Genomic DNA, 20,620 nt, shown 5'->3' on the forward strand with positions numbered 1-20,620 from the left:
CTGACCATGCCCCTGTATTTCTGAGTGTTTCTCTGCTGGACCTCCCAAAGAGGGAATGGAATTGGCGTATTAATGACACCATTATTTCTGACCCCTCCCATGTCGCTAAATTGTCCTCTATCATAACTGAATTTTTCACACTTAACCCCCTAGGCCCGGACGCGCCCTCCCCCTCCATCACTTGGGAGACCCACAAGGCGGTTCTGAGAGGTGAGCTGATAGCTCTAGGGGCTCATATTAAAAAACAGCGGAACCAAGCAGTAGCGGCCCTCCTCTCCCAGATACAAGCGTTAGAAATAACGCACAAAAACTCGCAGGCCCTTAGATGTGCCTCGGACCTCTCAGAGGCTCGCACAAAGCTTAAGAATTTGCTGAATGTCACGTCAGCCAAACTACTTTTACGTGCCAAATTTCGGTCATATGCCCATGGAGATAAAGGGAATAGGCTAATGTCAGCCTTAGTTAAAAAACAGAAAGCTGATTCCTTTATCGCAGCTGTCAAGGATGCCAAAGGTACGCTACATAAAAGCACCCCAGACATAGCAGATTCCTTTTGTGCCTTCTATAGGGACCTATATAACTTAGAGCCACCAAACCATCTCTCGCCAGCCCAATTAGGGGAAGCAACTGAGAAATTCCTCTCCTCCCTCCAGCTGCCTACTATCACTCCATCACAGTCGGCCCAGCTCCTGTCCCCCATCACGGATTCTGAAATCAGCAAGGTCCTCGCCTCCATACCTTCCGGGAAAAGCCCAGGTCCTGATGGCTTTACCATCTCCTACTACAAAACCTTTAAGCACATCCTGATCCCACACTTTAACATCCTTTGTAATTACTTGCTCCAAGGAGGTTCCCTCCCCCCACAATCGCTATCGGCCCATATCACAGTAATTCACAAAGAAAATAAGGACCCCCTAAACTGCGGTAGCTACCGCCCTATTTCGCTTTTGAACACTGATGTGAAATGGTGGGCTAAGATTCTGGCCCATACGATCCAGTCGGTTCTCCCTGACATTATCAATAAGGAGCAGGTAGGATTCGTCTCTGGCAGACAGGGGAGTGAAAACACAGTTCGCATCATACACTTAATTACGCATGCTCGGCGGAATTCTATACCGCTAGCCCTTCTCAGTACAGATGCAGAGAAGGCCTTTGACAGGATCAACTGGCATTTTATGTCTCGGGCACTGTCAAAATTTGGCCTTCCGGACCAGTTCATCCAGTCCATCTTCTCACTCTATTCGCTCCCCTCTGCCAGGATTCGGATCAATGGCACACTCTCTCCAACTTTCCCCATTACCAATGGGACGAGCAAGGCTGCCCACTATCACCGGCCCTTTTTGTTATTGTTATGGAGACACTGCTGGCTAAAATTAGGCAAGATCCGGACATACAAGGGATTACCTTGGGATCTCATACCCATATGACAGCTGCCTTTGCAGACGATCTCTTAGTCATCACGTCCAATCCCACGACCTCATTTCCCAGGCTCCAAGCTCTTTTTGAGGAATATGGTTTGGTCTCTAATTTCAAGATCAATTATGGTAAGTCACAGGCCCTAAATATTTCCTGCTCAGCCACTTCCATAGAAATGATCAAACGCTCCACGGCATTTACGTGGGCCCCCAAGTCAATCCCATTTTTGGGCACCCATATATCATCGAATCCTGAGGACCTTTACGAGCTTAATCAAGCCCCTTTACTTAGATCCATTAGAACACACCTGCAATCCCTAAAACTCCCGTTCATTTCGTGGATTGGAAGGAAGAATTATATTAAAGCCTTCATTGTCCCTAATTTACTTTACTTCATTCAAACACTACCAATTTGGCTACCCCATTCCTTCTTTGTGGAGGTCCGCAGAATCTTCTCAGCATTTGTATGGTCGGGTCCCCCAGAATAGCATACACCACCCTCACTCGGGAGAAAAGATTGGGAGGTTTTGGCCTGCCAGACATATACCTTTACTATAAAGCGGCAATGCTAAGCAGAGCTCTAAGCCTCCTCTCCTGGCGCCCTCTCAATCTTGTCTCCCAATTGGAGTGTGATATGCTCACCTATAAAGATAAACTGGTCTTATGGGGTTTGCGGAAAAGTACTGCTAATAACATTTATGCCTCGCCTTTGTGGAAGGGCTTACTGTTAGAGTGGTCCAAACTATATCAGGCGTCAGTTCTTAAGTTCCCTAGTATGAATATCCCCCTGCACCTGCTTCAGGCCCATATTCATCCCGCCACCACTGCACCATCAGGAATTTGGGCCCCACTATCTAGCTTAAGGTTACAAGATATTATATCTGAGTCTGGTGCTTTAAATTGGAGTGATGTTTTCGCTCTTCCAAAGGTCCAAAAGGCTTCCTTTTTGGCAGTTATGGCCTTTAAAAAGGACCTAGAGCTTATTGAAAAGGTCCCACGACCCACAAATGATCCCTCATGGATGGAGGGGAAGATTTCAGTAGGCCAACGCCCGCGGAAGCCTCTCTCCACATTATACAAGGAGCTGCTCTCCTCCGCCCCTCCAGATCTGTGGTTCCTCTCAGCCTGGGAGAAGAAGTTATCCATAACTTTGTCAGAACCTGAGAAAGCTTTTATCCTCACACACTCACACGGATTCAACCGTTGCATTAAGATACAAGCTAACTCATACAAATTGCTCACGAGATGGTATAAAACACCAGTATATCTACATAAGATCAATTCTGATATCCCCGACCGTTGCTGGAGGTGCGGAGGAGATGTTGGTTCTCTTTCTCATATATGGTGGAATTGTGAAAAGATCCGGCCTTTCTGGATAGAGATCGAAACTACTATAAATAAGATCTGTAAAAATCAGGTTAGATTAGACGCAAAGCTCCTAATGTTATGGCGTCCTAATGACATGCTGACCCCCTCAAGGTTAAATCTACCGACTATGCTTATAACAGCAGCTCGCCTATTGATTCCATTATGGAGAAATGATTCTCCTCCATCCCTCTTGATGTGGACCGAGAAGGTGGATCAGCTTTACCGGTTTGAGGAGCTTGCACACTGGGAGACTCACTCTAGAGCAAAGTTTATCAAAACATGGTCCCCTTGGAAGCTTTATCGTAACTTCTAGATTCACACGAAGCATATGATAGACATCTATTACCCCCCCCCCCCCCCTTACCTCCTTTTCCCCCTCCCCTCTTCCCAATTCTTGTCTTTACTTTTCCGTATTAATTACTTTTATGCACATGTTAATGTGTTATTGAGTCATGTCGCCACTGCACTTGAATTGATGCGCTTAGTGAATAAGCATTTGTCCAGCTGCGCCTGGTATTTAAGTGATTGAATTGTCACATGACTATTTGCGTTTTCTTCAATAAAAAGAAATTTGATTAAGAAAAAAAAAATCTTAAAAATATAGGTGATACTTTCCCTTTAAGCCTAGCTATCTACTATATTTATGTATATTTAACGAATTGCAGTAGAATTTCTTGACCTTTATTACCAGTAGGGCAATTTTCTTCCATTTAAATACTGTTATTTGTTTTTATTATTTGTACCTCTTAATAACTTTATTAACAACTGTGAATTGCTTTCATGACATATACAGGGTGACACAAATATGTCATTGCATCTCTGTTGGTGATATAAAAAATGGGATCAATGCAAAGAACACACAAAGAGCTAAAAGTTTTGAATCACTTTAATTGAATATTATTTCTTCTAAAAATATATTTTATGCTGGTTTATGCTGAAACATTAGTATTGCTATCACGTCTGTTTTTATGTCTATCATTTGTCTGCTGTTGTTGTGATTACGTAGGTTATCCCATTCCAAGTTTTTTGTCTATTATCTTTCTATTCTAGAATATGGCACTTGCAGGAAAGCACTATGAAGGACCCGTGAACAACTCCAGACCTGATTTGTGGATTTCAGCTTCTCCTAATGGAAAAGATGAAATTATTACAAGCCTTGTATCTGCCATAGATTCAATGGTAAGGGCCTTATTATTAGTAGTATTGTGATCATTTAGAAATTTACAGACAATGGAAATGTAACCGCCCAGACGCTGTGGTCGCTATTGCCCATGGCATCTAATGGGTTAAAAGGCCATGATGGGCACTCCTGCCAGGCCAGGAGATGAGACTAGAGGGAGCAGTACAGAGGGAGCAAACTGGGCCAGTTCCGGCCACTCTTCCAATCTGCTTGCGCAGAAGTCCATGGGGTCAGGGAACACGGTATGTGCGGTACTAAAAATTGCAAGTGTTTTTTCTACAAAGACACTGCACACCACTATTGACAATTTACAATGGTTACAGTGCTTGGAATGAAATTGCTATATTAATGAAGTTATTACAGTACAACATGTTCACTAATAGTGCACGGTATCTTGATGCAATACAAAGCATTAACGGTTAACTGGTATGTAAATGCTGTTATGGCAGCATGGTATGCATTCACTAATAATACACAATTTGGTTTTTACGATAAAATAAAGGGGCACTTGCTCAGAGTTTGCAACAGAATGTATGCTATTGGGATGCTGGCAATAAGCCTGTGACGTAGGAACAAAAAAAAAGCTGGCTGGCTGTTCATACAAAAAAATAGTTTCTTGCAGGATTTTGTAATACAAACCTTGCAAGCAAGCTGTATGAAACAGCTGAGACAGCGACCAGTCCCTCACTCTCTATGCTAAGCTTTCCCTGATAAAACTCTTAAAATCTACCCAATTATATCTTCAGTTGTTTCTATAGTGCCCCTATAGTTTCCCTAGTAACTGGATTGTGTCTGCAATAGTTTTTTTGTCAGACACAGCCACAACACATCCTGTCACATTTACAGCTGAGAACACAGTGGAGAGAATTGCTAAATCTTTGGATTCGTTTGCCAGATACATTTTTGTAAAATTTCTAACAAATCTGATTCATTTACAATTGAATAATGAATCTCTACTACCAATCAACTAAGTAAAATTGCACAAAATTACGCATGTTACCTCACACCAGGAATAAATGTTCATTAGGACACTAGCAACCTTAATAACATCTCCCCAGACAGGTTCTGTCTCCTCAGATGTCTCTCTAAATAAGAGAACTTTCACACTTGTGTTAAAGTTTTCCGGTATTGAGTTCCGTCACAGGGCTCAATACCGGAAAAAAACGCTTCAGTTTTATCCTAATGCATTCTGAATGGAAAGAGTTCTGTTCGGTATGCATCAGAATGTCTTCAGTTCAGTCACTCGTACGGTATTTGGCCGGAGAAAATACCGCAGCATGCTGCGGTATTTTCTCCGGCAAAAATTCCGGATCACCTGCCGTATCCAGAATTAACTTCCATTGAAATGTATTAATGCCGGATCCGGTACCAAGTGTTCCAGAATACTGGATCCGGTTTCCCGATCTGCGCATGCGCAAACCTTTAAAATTGTGATAAAAATAAATACCGGATCCGTTTTCCCGGATGACACCGGAGAGACGGATCCGGTGTTTCAATGCATTTGTCAGCCGGATCCGGAAACAAATGCTATCCGTTTGCATACGGATTTCAGGATCTGGCAGGCAGTTCCGGCGACAGAACTGCCTGCCGGAATCCAACAAACCAAGTGTGAAAGTACCCTAACTACCTAATTAGCTGGACTGTTAAAAAGAAACTTGTTCAAGCCAGGAAGTGAATGACAGGCTGCACTACCAATCTGCCCACCATTTCATAAAAAGGCCAAAACAGGACTTACCAAAGACCTTAGAAAACTACTCTTTACTAGGGAAACTCAGCTTTCCTGGATTCTTTATATCTCATCCAGCTTACTCTAGAAGAGACATATACTTCCTGGAGCCTAGTACACACGAGAGGATACTTGGGGAAATGTAATGATCCCCGATCATTTTCCCTGTCACTGTCTCACTATATGGCCTCATGCACACGACCGTTGTTTTATTCTGTGTCCGTTGTGCCGTTTTTCGTGATTTTCTGCGGACCCATTGACTTTCAATGGGTCCGTTGATAACTCAGCTAATGCACCGTTTGTCATCCGCGTCCGTGATCCGTGGTTCCAGTCCGTCAAAAAAATATAACCTGTCCTATTATTTTCACGGAAAACGGTTCGCGGACCCATTCAAGTCAATGGGACCGCTAAAAAACACGGAGGCACACAAGATTGTCATCCGCGTCCGCATCGGTTTTATTCCTATCATTTGCATGGCAAACCTGTCTTAGATTTTTTTTTACTTTCCTTCATGTCTGGTGATCCTCCAAAAATAAAAGAAGACACACGGAAACAAAAACGGAAACAGATCACGGAACAACGGAACCCCATTTTGCGGAACGGAACACAACGGTCGTGTGCATGAGGCCTATATATAACATTTATACATGTAATATAAAGTTTCTGAAATACTGTGTATAGATAAAATAGAAACACATTCAGCTAAAAGAAGGCTCCTTTTTTCTGCTTCCAGTGCACTGCCCTATCCAAGCTCAATGCTGAAGTTGCCTGCATAGCAGTTCATGAGAACAGTTCCTATATTGTTGGAACTGAGAGGGGGAAATTTTTTTTAAACTCCAGAAAAGAGTTGCAAACAGATTTCCAACGATTCTGTGGTGAGTTATGTACATGCAATAATCTATTTAATTTATGTAGGCAATCAACAGTTTTATGAGAGACTCTGCGCAGTTGTTTAGCTACAGTTAAGGGCTCATGCACACGTCCGTATGCCCTCCGAGACAAACGGTCCGTGAGCGGATCATATGTCCCGGAGCGGCATACATCGTGCGCACGGGAGCGCACAGCATCATAAGGTACTATGATGCTGTGCGCCTCGGGCCGCCCGCGGGACTATTGTCCTGCACTCATCTGAGTTCCATATACGGGCCGTTTTCTGCGTTCCGCATACGATCCGTATACGGAACAATTCATTTCAATGGGTCCGCAAAAGATGCGTACAGCACTCTGTGTGCTGTCCGCATCCGTTGCTCTGTACTGTGGCCCAGCAACAATTATGAATCCTGTCCTATTCTTGTCCGTCTTGCGGACAAGAATAGGCATTTCTATAATAGGCCTCCTGTTCCGTTCCGCAAATTGCAGAAGGCACATGGGCGCCATCCGTGTTTTGTGGACCGCAAAAAACGGCACGGTCGTGTGAACGAGCCCTAATACGGAGTAGCTCCAGTGACTGCCAAGCACTGGAGTCCACTCAATACGGAAGATGAGCTCCCAGCTCTCCCTGTCCACTGCCACTGATTGACAGCTCTCTTGGTGGAGGAGTGGGGAAAGCCAGGAGTCCCAACATTGTACACTGTATTGGGTGGACTTCCTTGAGGAAAAAAGAGATAGAAAGACATACTACAACATTCTCTTACTTAATTAGTATTTTGTAATGTGCAACAGCAATTACAGTTTCCCGCAAAATTAGTACCAGGAACATTTCCTAAAATATTTAAAATATTACCATTCTACCCATAATATAAAAATGTTCCACATATGTTAGGAGAAATCACTTTTAAAGTAGCTTCTCAAGAAACCGTCTGTTTTTATTCACACAAATACATGCATTTGACAAGTTACTGGCCCAATGATCTACATATCAGGTTTATTCCATGCCCAGGCAGACGTTTCTCTGTATTTGCCGCCAGTACGCTGTATCTCATTCAGTTGTCTTTAATCTGTCGTTTGCAGTGGGTGATCTTAGAACAGAACAGGAAACAGATGGCCCTATGAGAAGCAGGGACTGCAACCAGAATGTCCAGAGAGTATCTCCAGGACCAAGTACTGATATTTACCTTCTCAGGAAGATGGTTGAAGAGATCTTTGAAGTGCTGTACAGTAAGACGCTACAATACACTTTGTGTTAACTATTCTTTGTGGTTTATCATTGCTTTCTCAAGTTTTGACTAAAAATGCTACCCTGATAACCTGTCCTAGAACAGAAATGGGTTTTACTGCTTGTGTCACATCTCTGGAAATGTATCAGACATACGTCTAGTTGTCTTATTAATAGGCTGGCCATGCACATTAGATCTCCCCCAGCTCCTCTGTACACATGCATGCTCGGCTCAGCTAATCCTAATGCTCTCTCTGATGCTCCGAATACTTAGAGGTCTCATTGTTCTGCATTCCACCATCTTCAGCCAGTGCAGCTCCCAGCCTGAAAGGATATGGCCCAGTGAAAAGGGGGAGGGGGGGAGGCGGAAAATGCAGATGGTGCATGAGCCAATCCCGCCAATCCCGGAGCAAGCTACAGTCCCAGTAATCCAGATATGTTCCACAAATCCGAGGGTCATCCTCTCCTGTCTGTCGGGTCACCCAGAGCTCCTTAAATATAGAAAATGTAATCCCAGGAGTTTCCCGCTGTATGCCTCAGATGCCACAGTTGCTATTGACATAATGATGGCCTATACTTAGGATAGGCCATCAATATATGATCTGTGGGGTTCCAACACCCCACAGCCCCTCCGATTAGCTATTCTGCAGCAGCTCCAGCGCCAGAAGTCACATGGTTGGAGCTTGTTACATTCATTTTAGTGGGAGCAGTTCTGCAGTAAACCACTTCCTTCCATTACATGCAATGGACGGAGCTGTAAGTCGGCACCAGAGCTACCGCAGAACAGCTAATCGGGGAATGGGGGGGGGGGGGCTTTAATGTACTTACATTTATTTTCTTACTTACATTTACTTTTTTTTGTTTTTGTTTCAGGTGAGGCTTTGGGAATGTCTAATGTTGTTCCGGTGCCATATGACAAGATAATGAAGGATCCTAGTTCATTGGTGGTGCTTGGTTTACCTGATGGCATCCCCTTCCAAAAGCCTTCTGAATATAATTTAAAAAATCTGATGCTTATTTTAGAACACAGTCACCATATCCGATTTAATCTAAGGTAATCATACACTGTGTGTGTTGTTCAGTTCTCATATGACGCTGATAGACTTTGGCCATGTTCCAGACAATGACCAAGAGTGAGCTTTTAAACTGACCACACACGGATGGCATCCATGTGGTGTCGGTTTTTCTCACAGACCCATCCGCTTGAGCGAATGAGTCTTATGGGAAAATTTGGGCTGGGTGGTGCATTCGGTGCTTTGCGGAAAATATCTCCTGTGAATTGACCCATCTATATATATATATAAAGAAGGATGTATATATGTGTGTATGTATGTTCCGCGATCACTCAGTATCTCCCCAGACAGGTTTCAATGAAACTTGGTATACACATCCCTTGCTACCTGGAAAGAAATCTTGTAGGGGTCACAGCTCTCTAGCACGTACCGTTCTTGATATATTCCCCAAAAATGACCTGCATTAGCCAATACAAGCCTGCAAGTCTTATTCATCATATCCCAACTGCCATACACACGGTCACATGACCCTTATCAGCCAATAGAAGCTCGCAAGCCCTTAGTCTCCACATACACACAGTTTTACTCCAAGTTTCCATAACAACCCAGCCATTTTTCCTCACTGCTGTAGGTCAGCTTTAGGCTAGGGCTACATGACGACATGTGTCGCACGACACATAGGGCACAACTACAGTGCTACATGCATCGCGTGACAATTTTTATAATGATAGTCTATGGTGTTGCACTGCGACATGTGACATGCTGCGACTGCGACAGTTGCAGAAAAATCCATCTTGGATGGATTTTTTGCTACTGTCGTGTCGCAGTCACAGCATGTCACATGTCGCAGTGCGACACCATAGCCTATCATTATAAAAATTGTTGAGACAAAATCTTGTGCGACATATGTCGTCGTATAGCCCTAGCATTAAAGGGGTGGGCACTGTGGAGGTCACTGTTGAAGAGGCGTTCACTGTGAATGTTACTGTTAACGGGGCAGACCGCTGTGGAGTTCACTGTTAAAGGGGCAGACACTGTGGAGGTTACTGTTAAGGGGGCAGGGGCCACTATTAAAGGGGCAGCTGCTGTGGAGTTCACTGTTAAAGGGGCAGACACTGTGGAGGTTACTGTTAAGGGGGCAGGGGCCACTATTAAAGGGGCAGCTGCTGTGGAGTTCACTGTTAAAGGGGCAGACACTGTGGAGGTTACTGTTAAGGGGGCAGGGGCCACTATTAAAGGGGCAGCTGCTGTGGAGGTCACTGTTAAGGCAGCGGGGTACTGTGGAGGTCACTGTCAAGGCAGCGGGGTACTGTGGAGGTCACTGTTAACGGGGCGGGCCCCTGAGAAGGTCACTGTCAAGGGAGTGGGGTGCTGTGAAACTTACTGTTAAAGGGGTGGGCTGCTGTGAAGGTCAAAGTTAAGGGGATGGGCTGCAGTGGAGATCCCATTTTAAAGTGGCAGGGCACTGTGGGGGGGTCAGTGTTAAGGGGTGGGGGACTGTGGAGTTCACTGTTAAAGGGGTGGGGTGCTGTAGAGGTCACTGTTATGGGGGATACTGTCGTTATCCGTGCGAAGCCGGGTCCTGCTAGTTTACTATAAGATGTGAGTGTTCAGTGCAAGTGCTGACCATTCTACACTCGGACAGCACCTGGATGGGAAACTTTAATTTTCAAGATTGATTAATGGGTGCTATTGCTGTGGCAGTGCCCATTTTCTCATTTACTTTTTTGACCAAGAAAGAGGTACCTAAGTGAATCGGAAAATAAAAAACATGAACATGAATGCTAAAATTAGCCTAATTTGCATGTGCTCCGCCATAGAAGGAGGTACTTCATCTGCTGCTGGATCCCTTTGGCAGCATTTACATACAGGAGGAAAATTTAACTCCAACACTCCAAACCTTGTTTCTGCCAATGGCAGAAGGGGGGGAAGCTAAATGCCCCCTTACACATGTATACCTAGCTTTAGTGTTTGCTTACAGTCTTGTGAGATATCAGATTATCATGCAGATGTATGTATAAAACAAGTTTTTGACCATCTGAATTTCAAGGGCAGATGATGGATTAAAATCATTAAAGCAGACACATGGTAGTACTGCATCAATGAAAAAAATCAGGGATGCTCAACCTCCAGCCCTCCAGCTGTTGTAAAACTACAACTCCCACCTTGCCCTGCTGTAGGCCAATAGCTGTAGGATGTCCGGGAATGCTGGGAGTTGTAGTTTTGCAACAGCTGGAGGGCCGCAGGTTGAGCATGCCTGAAATAAATAAAATTGGGGTTAAATTGACCAAGGAAATCCAAATCGCAGAATACCATTATATTGTTTCTGAAATGTAACACTATTGCTTTGTGATAGCAGCCATTTTGGTAAAGGACACTGATCCATCTAAATTCAGCCCCCAAGTTCTGCATTTCCTTGGGATACATACAGTAGCCAATAAACTATATACCGTATTAAAAGATTTTTTTAAACTGTGCCTGTGGTTTAACTGTGGTTTTGTTGCCTTTTTTACTTATCGCCTAGATCTGTTGAAGAACCCAGCAAAGAGCTCAAACCGTGTCATGATTTCAACTGCTCACCTGTTACAACAGCAAATATTGTTCCAGACACAGGTCCTAGTGCCAAAGTCCCAAAGCCTTCAGCTCACGAAAATCCATCCAATATATCAAACTTGGTGTACAGTGTCTCCTTACCCAACCCACTATGTATGGAGGTAAAACAGGAGGTTCACGCAAATATTCCTGGGCACAGTACAGCCAGTGATGTGCTGGGTCACAAGTCACCAGGAGAGCAGATGCAGGACTACTCAGATTCTGGTGAGGATGGCCATGCGCTTACCAGTGGTGCATTATAACCAGATTGTAACATTTAGAAGATTGTGCAGATTGTTGTATCTCCATTTCTGTTAACATTTTTAACATACATTCTTTATGTTGCTCCCAATGAAATCATCAAACTTGTAATTGCTCTTCCATATACCCTTGTGGCAACCTATAAGGTTGCCACATGGTGACCCGACCACAACTGAAAACCAGCTAGCCATCAGTGATTTCATAAGAATGGTTTAGTCTAAAATCAAGTCAGTTTCTTTCAGTGAGTTCTTTCTAGCTTGTATATAATTACTTCCTATACAAGAAGAGTGAACATGTATAGTCTGGATTTACATGCTGTGCTATGTTTTTTGTATAATGCAGGGCCATTTACTACTACACTGACAAGGCAAATGTTTAACATGATTCATTCCAGTTACAATAGCAGCAGGTATCTTCAATGGCAAACATACACTACAGGCCACTTACAAGCAGTGATTAGTTCTGCAGGCCATCAAATTGAGATTGCATGGAAATCCATAGAAATCTGGTGTAATCATGCATATGTGGAATATAAGTAGTCACAGTACGTAGGTCTATTAAGTGTGACTGTCATGAGGCATCTTGGCAATGCCTATCAGTAGTTGGGCAGCAGGCAGAGCGAGAGCTGGCGAGTGCTGTTTGTGCCATGCTTGAATAATCAGAACAGCAAATAACTATAAAAAAGAAAGAATGGCATTTCTGAAGACGGGCATGTGCAAACGACCTCCTAAGCTTTCATAGCCGGCTTGTAGATAATAAGAACAATTAGGCTGAGTTTACGCGGGCGCAATGCGGGAGGTGAACGCATTGCACCCGCACTGAATCTGGACCCATTCATTTCTATGGGGCTGTGCACATGAGCGGTGATTTTCACGCATCACTTATGCGTTGCGTGAAAATCGTAGCATGCTCTATATTGTGCGTTTTCCACGCAACGCAGGCCCCATAGAAATGAATGGGGCTGCGTGAAAATCGCAAGCATCCGCAAGCAAGTGCGGATGCGGTGCGATTTTCACGCACGGTTGCTAGGAGACGATCGGGATGGAGACCCGATCATTATTATTTTCCCTTATAACATGGTTATAAGGTAATATAATAGCATTCTGAATACAGAATGCATATTACAATAGCGCTGGAGGGGTTAAAAAAAAATAAAAAATTTAACTCACATTAATCCACTTGCTCGCGCAGCTCTTCTGTCTTCATCTTAGCTGTGTGCAGGAAAAGGACCTGTGGTGACGTCACTCCGGTCATCACATGATCCATCACCATGGTAAAAGATCATGTGACGGACCATGTGATGACCGGAGTGACGTCACCACAGGTCCTTTTCCTGCACACAGCTAAGATGAAGACAGAAGAGATGCCGGGCTGCGCGAGCAAGTGGATTAAGGTGAGTTAAATTATTATTATTATTCTTTTTTTAACCCCTCCAGCGCTATTGTACTATGCATTCTGTATTCAGAATGCTATTATTTTCCCTTATAACCATGTTATAAGGGAAAATAATACAATCTACAGAACATCGATCCCAAGCCCGAACTTCTGTGAAGAAGTTCGGGTTTGGGTACCAAACATGCACGATTTTTCTCACGCAAGTGCAAAACGCATTACAATGTTTTCCACTTGCGCGGAAAAATCGTGCATGTTCCCGCAATGCCCCCGCACCTTTTCCCGCAACGCCCTTGTGAACTCAGCCTTACACATATATCATTTCCGTTCCACGGAAAGGCAGTCTGCTGTATCTGTGAAAAACGTTACCTCAAATGACCTTTTCCTCTAAATGCAGGACAGCAGGCGTCGTCAGCAAGTAGTAGCCTCAGACAGAATGTCCATGCCTCAAAATGGGTGTTGTTTTCGATAGTTCACGATAAAACAGGTAAGTGTGTAATTAGCACTTATAGATGTAGGCATAAATGACAATAATATTCTGTAACTAAAGATGGCCATACACTTTGGTTGTTGCCAAACATGCATGTGTTCTCAGTGGGAAGAAGGGAATACGCCACAGTCAGACATCTCTGATGGTAGCTTATCTCCTGTGAGAAGAAACGGATTGGGCCTTTTGAAACACAACATGCCTGACCCTTCTTAGGCTAAGTTCACTCGAACGTGTGTTATCTGTGGCCGTATTGCGGCACGCAAATCGCGGGCCGCAATACACGGCCACAGTTCCGTGTGAATTCCGCATCACGGATGCGGACCCATTCACTTCAATGGGTCCGGAATCGCGGAACGGCCGCACGGGACGCGACCCCTCGGAAGCACTACAGAGTGCCTCCGTGGGGTTACGTCCCATACTTCCGTTCCGCTAAAAGATAGAACAAGTCCTATCTTTTAGCGGAACGGACGGATCGCGGACCCATTAAAGTGAATGGGTCCACGATCCGATGCAGCTGACCTACGGCCGGCGAACGTGCATTGCGGCCCGCTATTTGCGGGCCGCAGCACAGGCACGGGTCACACACGTTCGTGTGAACTCGGCCTTAGGGTCCATTCACACGTCCGTGGTGTGTTGCGGATCCGCAACACACTTGGCCGGCAGCCCCTTTAGAAATGCCTATTCTTGTCTGCAGCTGCGAACAAGAATAGGACATGTTCTATCTTTTGCGGAGCTGCGGACCGGAAGTTCGGGGCCACGCTCCGCATAGTGTGCTCTCTGCTTCACGTCCGGGTCCATAAAGAATGAATGGGTCCACACCCGTTCCGCAAAATTGCGGAACAGGTGCGGACCCTTTTACGGACGTGTGAATGGGGCCTAAATGCACTTGGGGAGAGTCAGTACACCTGGACTTTCAATAATAGATTCATGGCTTCCCACTTTGCTAAAAAACAGTATAAGTACAATATTAATAATGGACGCATTAATATATTTGAAGCTCTGTCTTTTAACAAGGCTGATTTTAATTTCAATATTTTTGGTAGAGAAATGGGACAGTTTCATTAAGGAAACAGAGGATATCAATACCCTCAGGGAGTGTGTACAGATCTTGTTTAACAGCAGATACGGTGAGTATTGGTTGCTGATGTCTGTGCAGCTCCTACATTTGTATTCTGTGTAATCCATGTTGTCTTGCCAGATTTTAAGATTTTATTTTCCACTTTTGAACAGGTACATGTAATTAGTCTCAAGTCTAAAGAAATAGTCTCTCGAGAGCTGCATTCCCCAACATAGCGCTTGCTTAGTGGGGAATGCCAAACACGCTGCTAATCAACAAAAACTAAAATGTAATTGATAAATTAGTCCCCAATGCTTATTTTACTGACAGCTGAATGTAAAACAGGCTTATCCAGGACTGTATTTTGGAATTCAGTTCTAGAGCTGGGGGAAGGGCACCGTTTGGGGAGTGTGAGCTATGCTATACATGCATCTTATCGTATGCGTATGGATGAACTGCATACAGATATTTCTACATACATACTGTCCTCGCCATGAACAAGCCATGCATGGCAGTGTACTGAAAGAAATGTATGTATGTGGAACGTTCATAGATTACAATAGTTTAGCAGAACGCACAATCCCCAAAATGCGCCTCTTCATGAGACTTAGGCTACTTTCACACCTGCGTTCAGGTGTCCGCTTGTGAGCTCCGTTTGAAGGGGCTCACGAGCGGTCCTGAACGCAGCCGTCCGGCCCCAATGCATTCTCAGTGGAGGCGGATCCACTGAGAATGCATCCGCCTGCCAGCGCTCAGCTTCCGCTCCGCTCAGTGAGCGGACACCTGAACGCTGCTTGCAGCGTTCGGGTGTCCGCCTGGCCGTGCGGAGGCGAGCGGATCCGTCCAGACTTACAATGGAAGTCAATGGGGACGGATCCGCTTGAAGATGACACAATGTGGCTCAATCTTCAAGCGGATCCGTTCCCCATTGACTTTCAATGTAAAGTCTGAACGGATCCGCTCAGGCTACTTTCAGACTTAGAAAATTTTCTAAGTTATAATGCAGACGGATCCGTTCTGAACGGATGCAAACGTCTGCATTATCGGAGCGGATCCGTCTGATGAAACATCAGACGGATCCGCTCCGAACGCTAGTGTGAAAGTAGCCTAAGAGGGTCATTTACTAATTTGAAATACGCCTAATTTAGGCGAATTCCAGGTGCAGATGGCAGAACAACGGTTAGTTGCGCCGCCATCTGTGACTTCTCCCTGCTCACGCCAGGTCTAAAATTGTGGACATGGCTTGGGAGGGGAAGGGGGTGACATTCATCAATTTCTACGCCTATTTTAGGCATAAAAAGTCTAAATGTAAGACAGCTCAGAAGCTGGCCTACATTTAGACTGGCACTGGATGCGACGAAAAACGCTAGTTAATAAATGTGCCGCTACGTTTTGTACATTTTAAACCTTTTTACTAACCTTTTTACTAAACGATCAGGCAATAAAACTAATTCAGATTGAATTCACATTGAAAGTGTATATATTACTTCTAATTAATCACAGCTCACATTTATTACTTTGCACTGTTTGCCTTGTGCCAATGTAGAAATATTTCAATAAAATATGATGCAAGAGTTAAGGTCAGCTTATGTAACATGCATGGAGTTTCCTGTCACTCACAATATGTTTCTTCATCTAGCTGAAGCTTTAGGTCTTGATCACATGGTGCCGGTACCTTATCGGAAGATTGCTTGTCACCCAGAAGCAGTAGAGATTATAGGAATACCTGATAAAATCCCTTTCAAAAGACCATGTACTTATGGAGTTCCTAAACTCAAGAGAATCCTGGAAGAGCGGCACAAGATACACTTCAAAATTAAAAGGTAATTGATGTATTAAAGCGGCTGTGATATCACAATGCATTTGAAGTGGCAGCATAATTAATATACATTTTACTTTATTACAGTATGTTTGATCAGAGAATCTTTGAAGGTAAGTTGACAACTAAATCATATCTTTTCAGTATTCTTAATGGAAAGTTAAGTTTCACTTTACATCTAGATTTAAAGGGGGCCTTCCCAGGATATGTTTATTACACTTTAAAATAACATACACATTTATAAATATATAAAAAGATTTATTTTTTTCACTTTTACTTCACCCTTCCCCCGGCCCCTCCTCTCTAAGAAAAAAAAGGGTCGGCAAGAAAAGAAAGACACTCAACGGAAATCTGGCCTGTGCATCTTTAAAGAGCCTCTGTGAACATGATGAACCCTATTAGGCTACTTTCACACTGGCGTTTCTGGGTCCGCTTGTGAGATCCGTTTCAGTTCAGTTTCAGTTCAATGCATTCTGAATGGATAAGGATCCGCTCAGAATGCATCAGTTTGGCTCCGTTGTGTCCCCATTCCGCTCTGGAGGCGGACACCAAAACACTGCTGGCCTGACGATACGGAGCCAAACGGATCCGTCCTGACTTACAATGTAAGTCAATGGGGACGGATCCGTTTTCACTGACACAATATGGTGCAATTGAAAACTGATCCGTTCCCCATTGACTTTCAATGTAAGTCAGGACGGATCCGTTTTAAGTTAGACTTTTTTTGGAAAGAATAATGCAAATGGATCCGTTCTGAATGGATACAAGCGTTTGCATTCTCGGTGCGGATCCGTCTGTGCAGATACAAGACGGATCCGCACCGAACCCAGGTGTGAAAGTAGCCTAAGGCCCCTTTCACACGGGCGAGTATTCTGCGCGGATGCGATGCGTGAGGTGAACGCATTGCACCCGCACTGAATACCGACCCATTCATTTCTATTGGGCTGTTCACATGAGCAGTGATTTTCACGCATCACTTGTGCGTTGCGTGAAAATCGCAGCATGTTCTATATTCTGCGTTTTTCACGCAACGCAGGCCCCATAGAAGTGAATGGGGTTGCGTGAAAATCGCAAGCATCCGCAAGCAAGTGCGGATGCGGTGCGATTTTCACGCACGGTTGCTAGGAGACGATCGGGATGGAGACCCGATCATTATTATTTTCCCTTATAACATGGTTATAAGGGAAAATAATAGCATTCTGAATACAGAATGCATAGTACAATAGGGCTGGAGGGGTTAAAAAAAAATAATAATAATTTAACTCACCTTAGTCCACTTGATCGCGTAGCCCGGCATCTCCTTCTGTCTTCATCTGATCTCTGTGCAGCAATAGGACCTGTGGTGACGTCACTTCGGTCATCACATGATTCATCACATGATCTTTTACCATGGTGATGGATCATGTTATGACCGGAATGACGTCGCCACAGGTCCTGTTGCTGCACAGAGCTCAGATGAAGACAGAAGGAGATGCCGGGCTACGCGATCAAGTGGACTAAGGTGAGTTAAATTATTATTTTTTTAACCCCTCCAGCGATGTTTTACTATGCATTCTGTATTCAGAATGCTATTATTTTCCCTTATAACTATGTTATAAGGGAAAATAATTAAATCTACAGAACACCGATCCCAAGCCCGAACTTCTGTGAAGAAGTTCGGGTTTGGGTACCAAACATGCGCGATTTTTCCCACGCGGGTGCAAAACGCATTACAATGTTTTGCACTTGCGCAGAAAAATCGCGGGTGTTCCCATAACGCACCCGCACATTTTCCCGCAACGCCCGTGTGAAAGAGGCCTAAACCTGTTCACAACCGCCATGGGTATATAGATGTCGGTGGTCTTGACCAGTGATGGTCAGTTCGCAGTGTTCGCCAGCGAACACATGCGGGCTGCCATCTTGACTCACCCGTCCGGCAATGCACAGGTAAGCCCTTACCTGTGCCTGTGACGGGAGCCGGTCTAAAATCAAATGCGGTCACCGGGAGCAGGCAGTTCCGAGAACAGCCCGATGAACGACCCCGGTGGCTGTTCTCGGAACTGCCTGCTTCCGTTGACCGTATTTGATTTTAGACCGGCTCCCGGCACAGGTGAGTCAAGATGGCAGCCCGCATGTGTTCGCTGGCGAACACTGCAAACTGACTATCACTGGTCTTGACTTTAAATATGGCGCCCGCTCGCGCATGCATCGGGCGCTATAGCCACCAGGTGCCTGCTGTTTTAACCCTTCATTTGACCACAGCATCTGGAGGTACAAAAACCTGGAACAACGCGGTGTGTTCTGGCTCCCCCCGGCGGAGATCACGGGAGACGCAGTGTGTGCGGCAGCCCTGTCCTCCTGTGTGACAGGGCTCCATAGGAACTTAGTGTAATTCTCATAAACTCCAATATCGATGGTGTCTATGAGAAAAGCAATCTAATGATTGCTTGCTATAGTTCCCTGGGGGAACTTTAAAATAGTGCAAAAAAAGAAAAGACATTTATTATATTTTTTTTATATAAAAATTCAAATCATCCTCCATTCCCCAAAATTAAAATAAAAGTACATAAACAATAAAAAAAAAATACCCTCCTCATTTGTGTATGAATCCACTTGCGAATTCATTCCGCCGGGAAGTCCAAATAGGGAGGTAGTGTAATGAGCACTAGGGGCATAGCAGTAACAGTGCTCGAAGCGCTACAACTCGCCCCTTGGTGCTCCAGCTGCCTGATTTGCATAAATATAAAAATCCTTATATCTTTGGAACACTGAAACCTACAAAGATAAATACGATTTTGTTTTAATCTGCACGATCAATCCTACCAGGCAATATGCCTACTTTAATAGGGTTAATCATGCTGACAGAGGCTCTATAAATCCCATGTCTGACAACCAGCCGTTTGAAGAGTCATCTTCAGTGTTTACCTGCACGCCATCTAGATTGTAGAGGGGCACTGTATTTACAGCTACCTCTCCAATTGAAATGAAGGTGACCAACAGCTTTAATTAACCTGCACCGCCAATAACAAAGTAGACGCTGTGCAGGTAGACACTGAAGAGGATGCGGCGCTCACACAAGCAACATGGCCTCGTCAAATAGCTGATCCCTGTGGGTGCTGAGAGTTGGACTGATCTGATATTGAACTGAGTGTAGCTCATTAATATAACACTGCACAACCCCTTTCATTTATTAAGAAATATTCAGGAGGAATAACAGGTACAGCACAATACAAGGTTCTACGGACATGTAGAGTACTTCTCAGGAGAGCTGTCAGGTCTGGTTTAAGTTTATTAGTTGTTTTTCAGTCAATAATTAGCATTTTCTAAGTAATGAAGACAATTACAAGCACACATCCATCAATTCAGTAATGATGCAATGCAAATAATTCATAATTTTGTTGTTTTTCATGCTGCCATATGATATATGCTGACAAACATATAGAAAAGCATAAAGTCCGCTGAGAGTTTATTGACAGCCAATGATATTCTAAGTCCTTTGTGATACCAGATCTTTCTTGTGTCAGAGAGTGTCTTACTGTGAGATATTATTACACATTACAAAGTGGACATCTAACTATAACCAGGTGCTAAATTTACCAAAGAAACCTTAAAGCCGGATGTGAACTGCCCGGGAGAAGAGGCGTGTGGAGACACTCAGAAGATGGCAGCGGTAGACATGCTTGGGTTGTCCCTTGGGGAGAGGTGAGTATTATTTTATCAACATTATCATTTGTTAGCTTATTACTGAATATATGCAGGTAGTGATAAGTGTGGATAACTTTGCATGCATTGATTTTTTTCCCCTTAGTCAGCCAGATATCAAGATAATTATATTGCGATAAACCAGACAGGATAAATTGTTCCCTCGCTAGCCCAATAAATCCATACGATTGGCCATAATAGCCTGGCTGCCACCAGTGCAGTACAGATTGTAATGCTCTCAGGGGTGCTCCTAAATAAGGAAATCAATGAATCGGAGCATTATGACCATGTAAATAGCAATTATTATTGCAATCCACAATTCCCCAGTCAGTAATAAGGCTCTGTCCAGAGGTGTACGTCTACAGGATTTTCCCAACTTCTACTTCTGACCAAAGGCTCCCATATATTCCACTCTATACTCATATGTTGCACATAGGTTTTGATGTTATAAAAAAGGTATGTGAACATATCCCAAGTCATATATTGTAGATTAAAGATATTTGGTATGAAAGAAAGCAATTTTTACATCAG

General features: G+C 44.1%; 1 protein-coding gene across 3 annotated transcripts in view; it reads left to right on the forward strand.

Annotated features, from left to right (window-relative positions):
- The window catches only part of GTF2IRD1 (GTF2I repeat domain containing 1), a 125,993-nt gene that overhangs the window by 62,432 nt on the left and 42,941 nt on the right, over window positions 1-20,620 (forward strand). The window contains exons 2-11 of one of the 3 annotated variants that reach the window (XM_040424833.1): window positions 3,834-3,962; window positions 6,423-6,564; window positions 7,640-7,786; window positions 8,658-8,838; window positions 11,322-11,641; window positions 13,440-13,529; window positions 14,576-14,659; window positions 16,229-16,412; window positions 16,496-16,521; window positions 19,972-20,089. In XM_040424833.1, the coding sequence (XP_040280767.1) occupies window positions 3,837-3,962; window positions 6,423-6,564; window positions 7,640-7,786; window positions 8,658-8,838; window positions 11,322-11,641; window positions 13,440-13,529; window positions 14,576-14,659; window positions 16,229-16,412; window positions 16,496-16,521; window positions 19,972-20,089 (1,418 nt within the window). In that variant the 5' untranslated portion in view covers window positions 3,834-3,836. The remainder of the gene's footprint in view (window positions 1-3,833; window positions 3,963-6,422; window positions 6,565-7,639; window positions 7,787-8,657; window positions 8,839-11,321; window positions 11,642-13,439; window positions 13,530-14,575; window positions 14,660-16,228; window positions 16,413-16,495; window positions 16,522-19,971; window positions 20,090-20,620) is intronic. The other 2 variants (XM_040424834.1, XM_040424835.1) reach the window with 2 other exon arrangements.

Source organism: Bufo bufo, chromosome 3 (assembly GCF_905171765.1).
Source record: "Bufo bufo chromosome 3, aBufBuf1.1, whole genome shotgun sequence".
NCBI classification, from domain to species: Eukaryota; Metazoa; Chordata; class Amphibia; order Anura; family Bufonidae; genus Bufo; species Bufo bufo.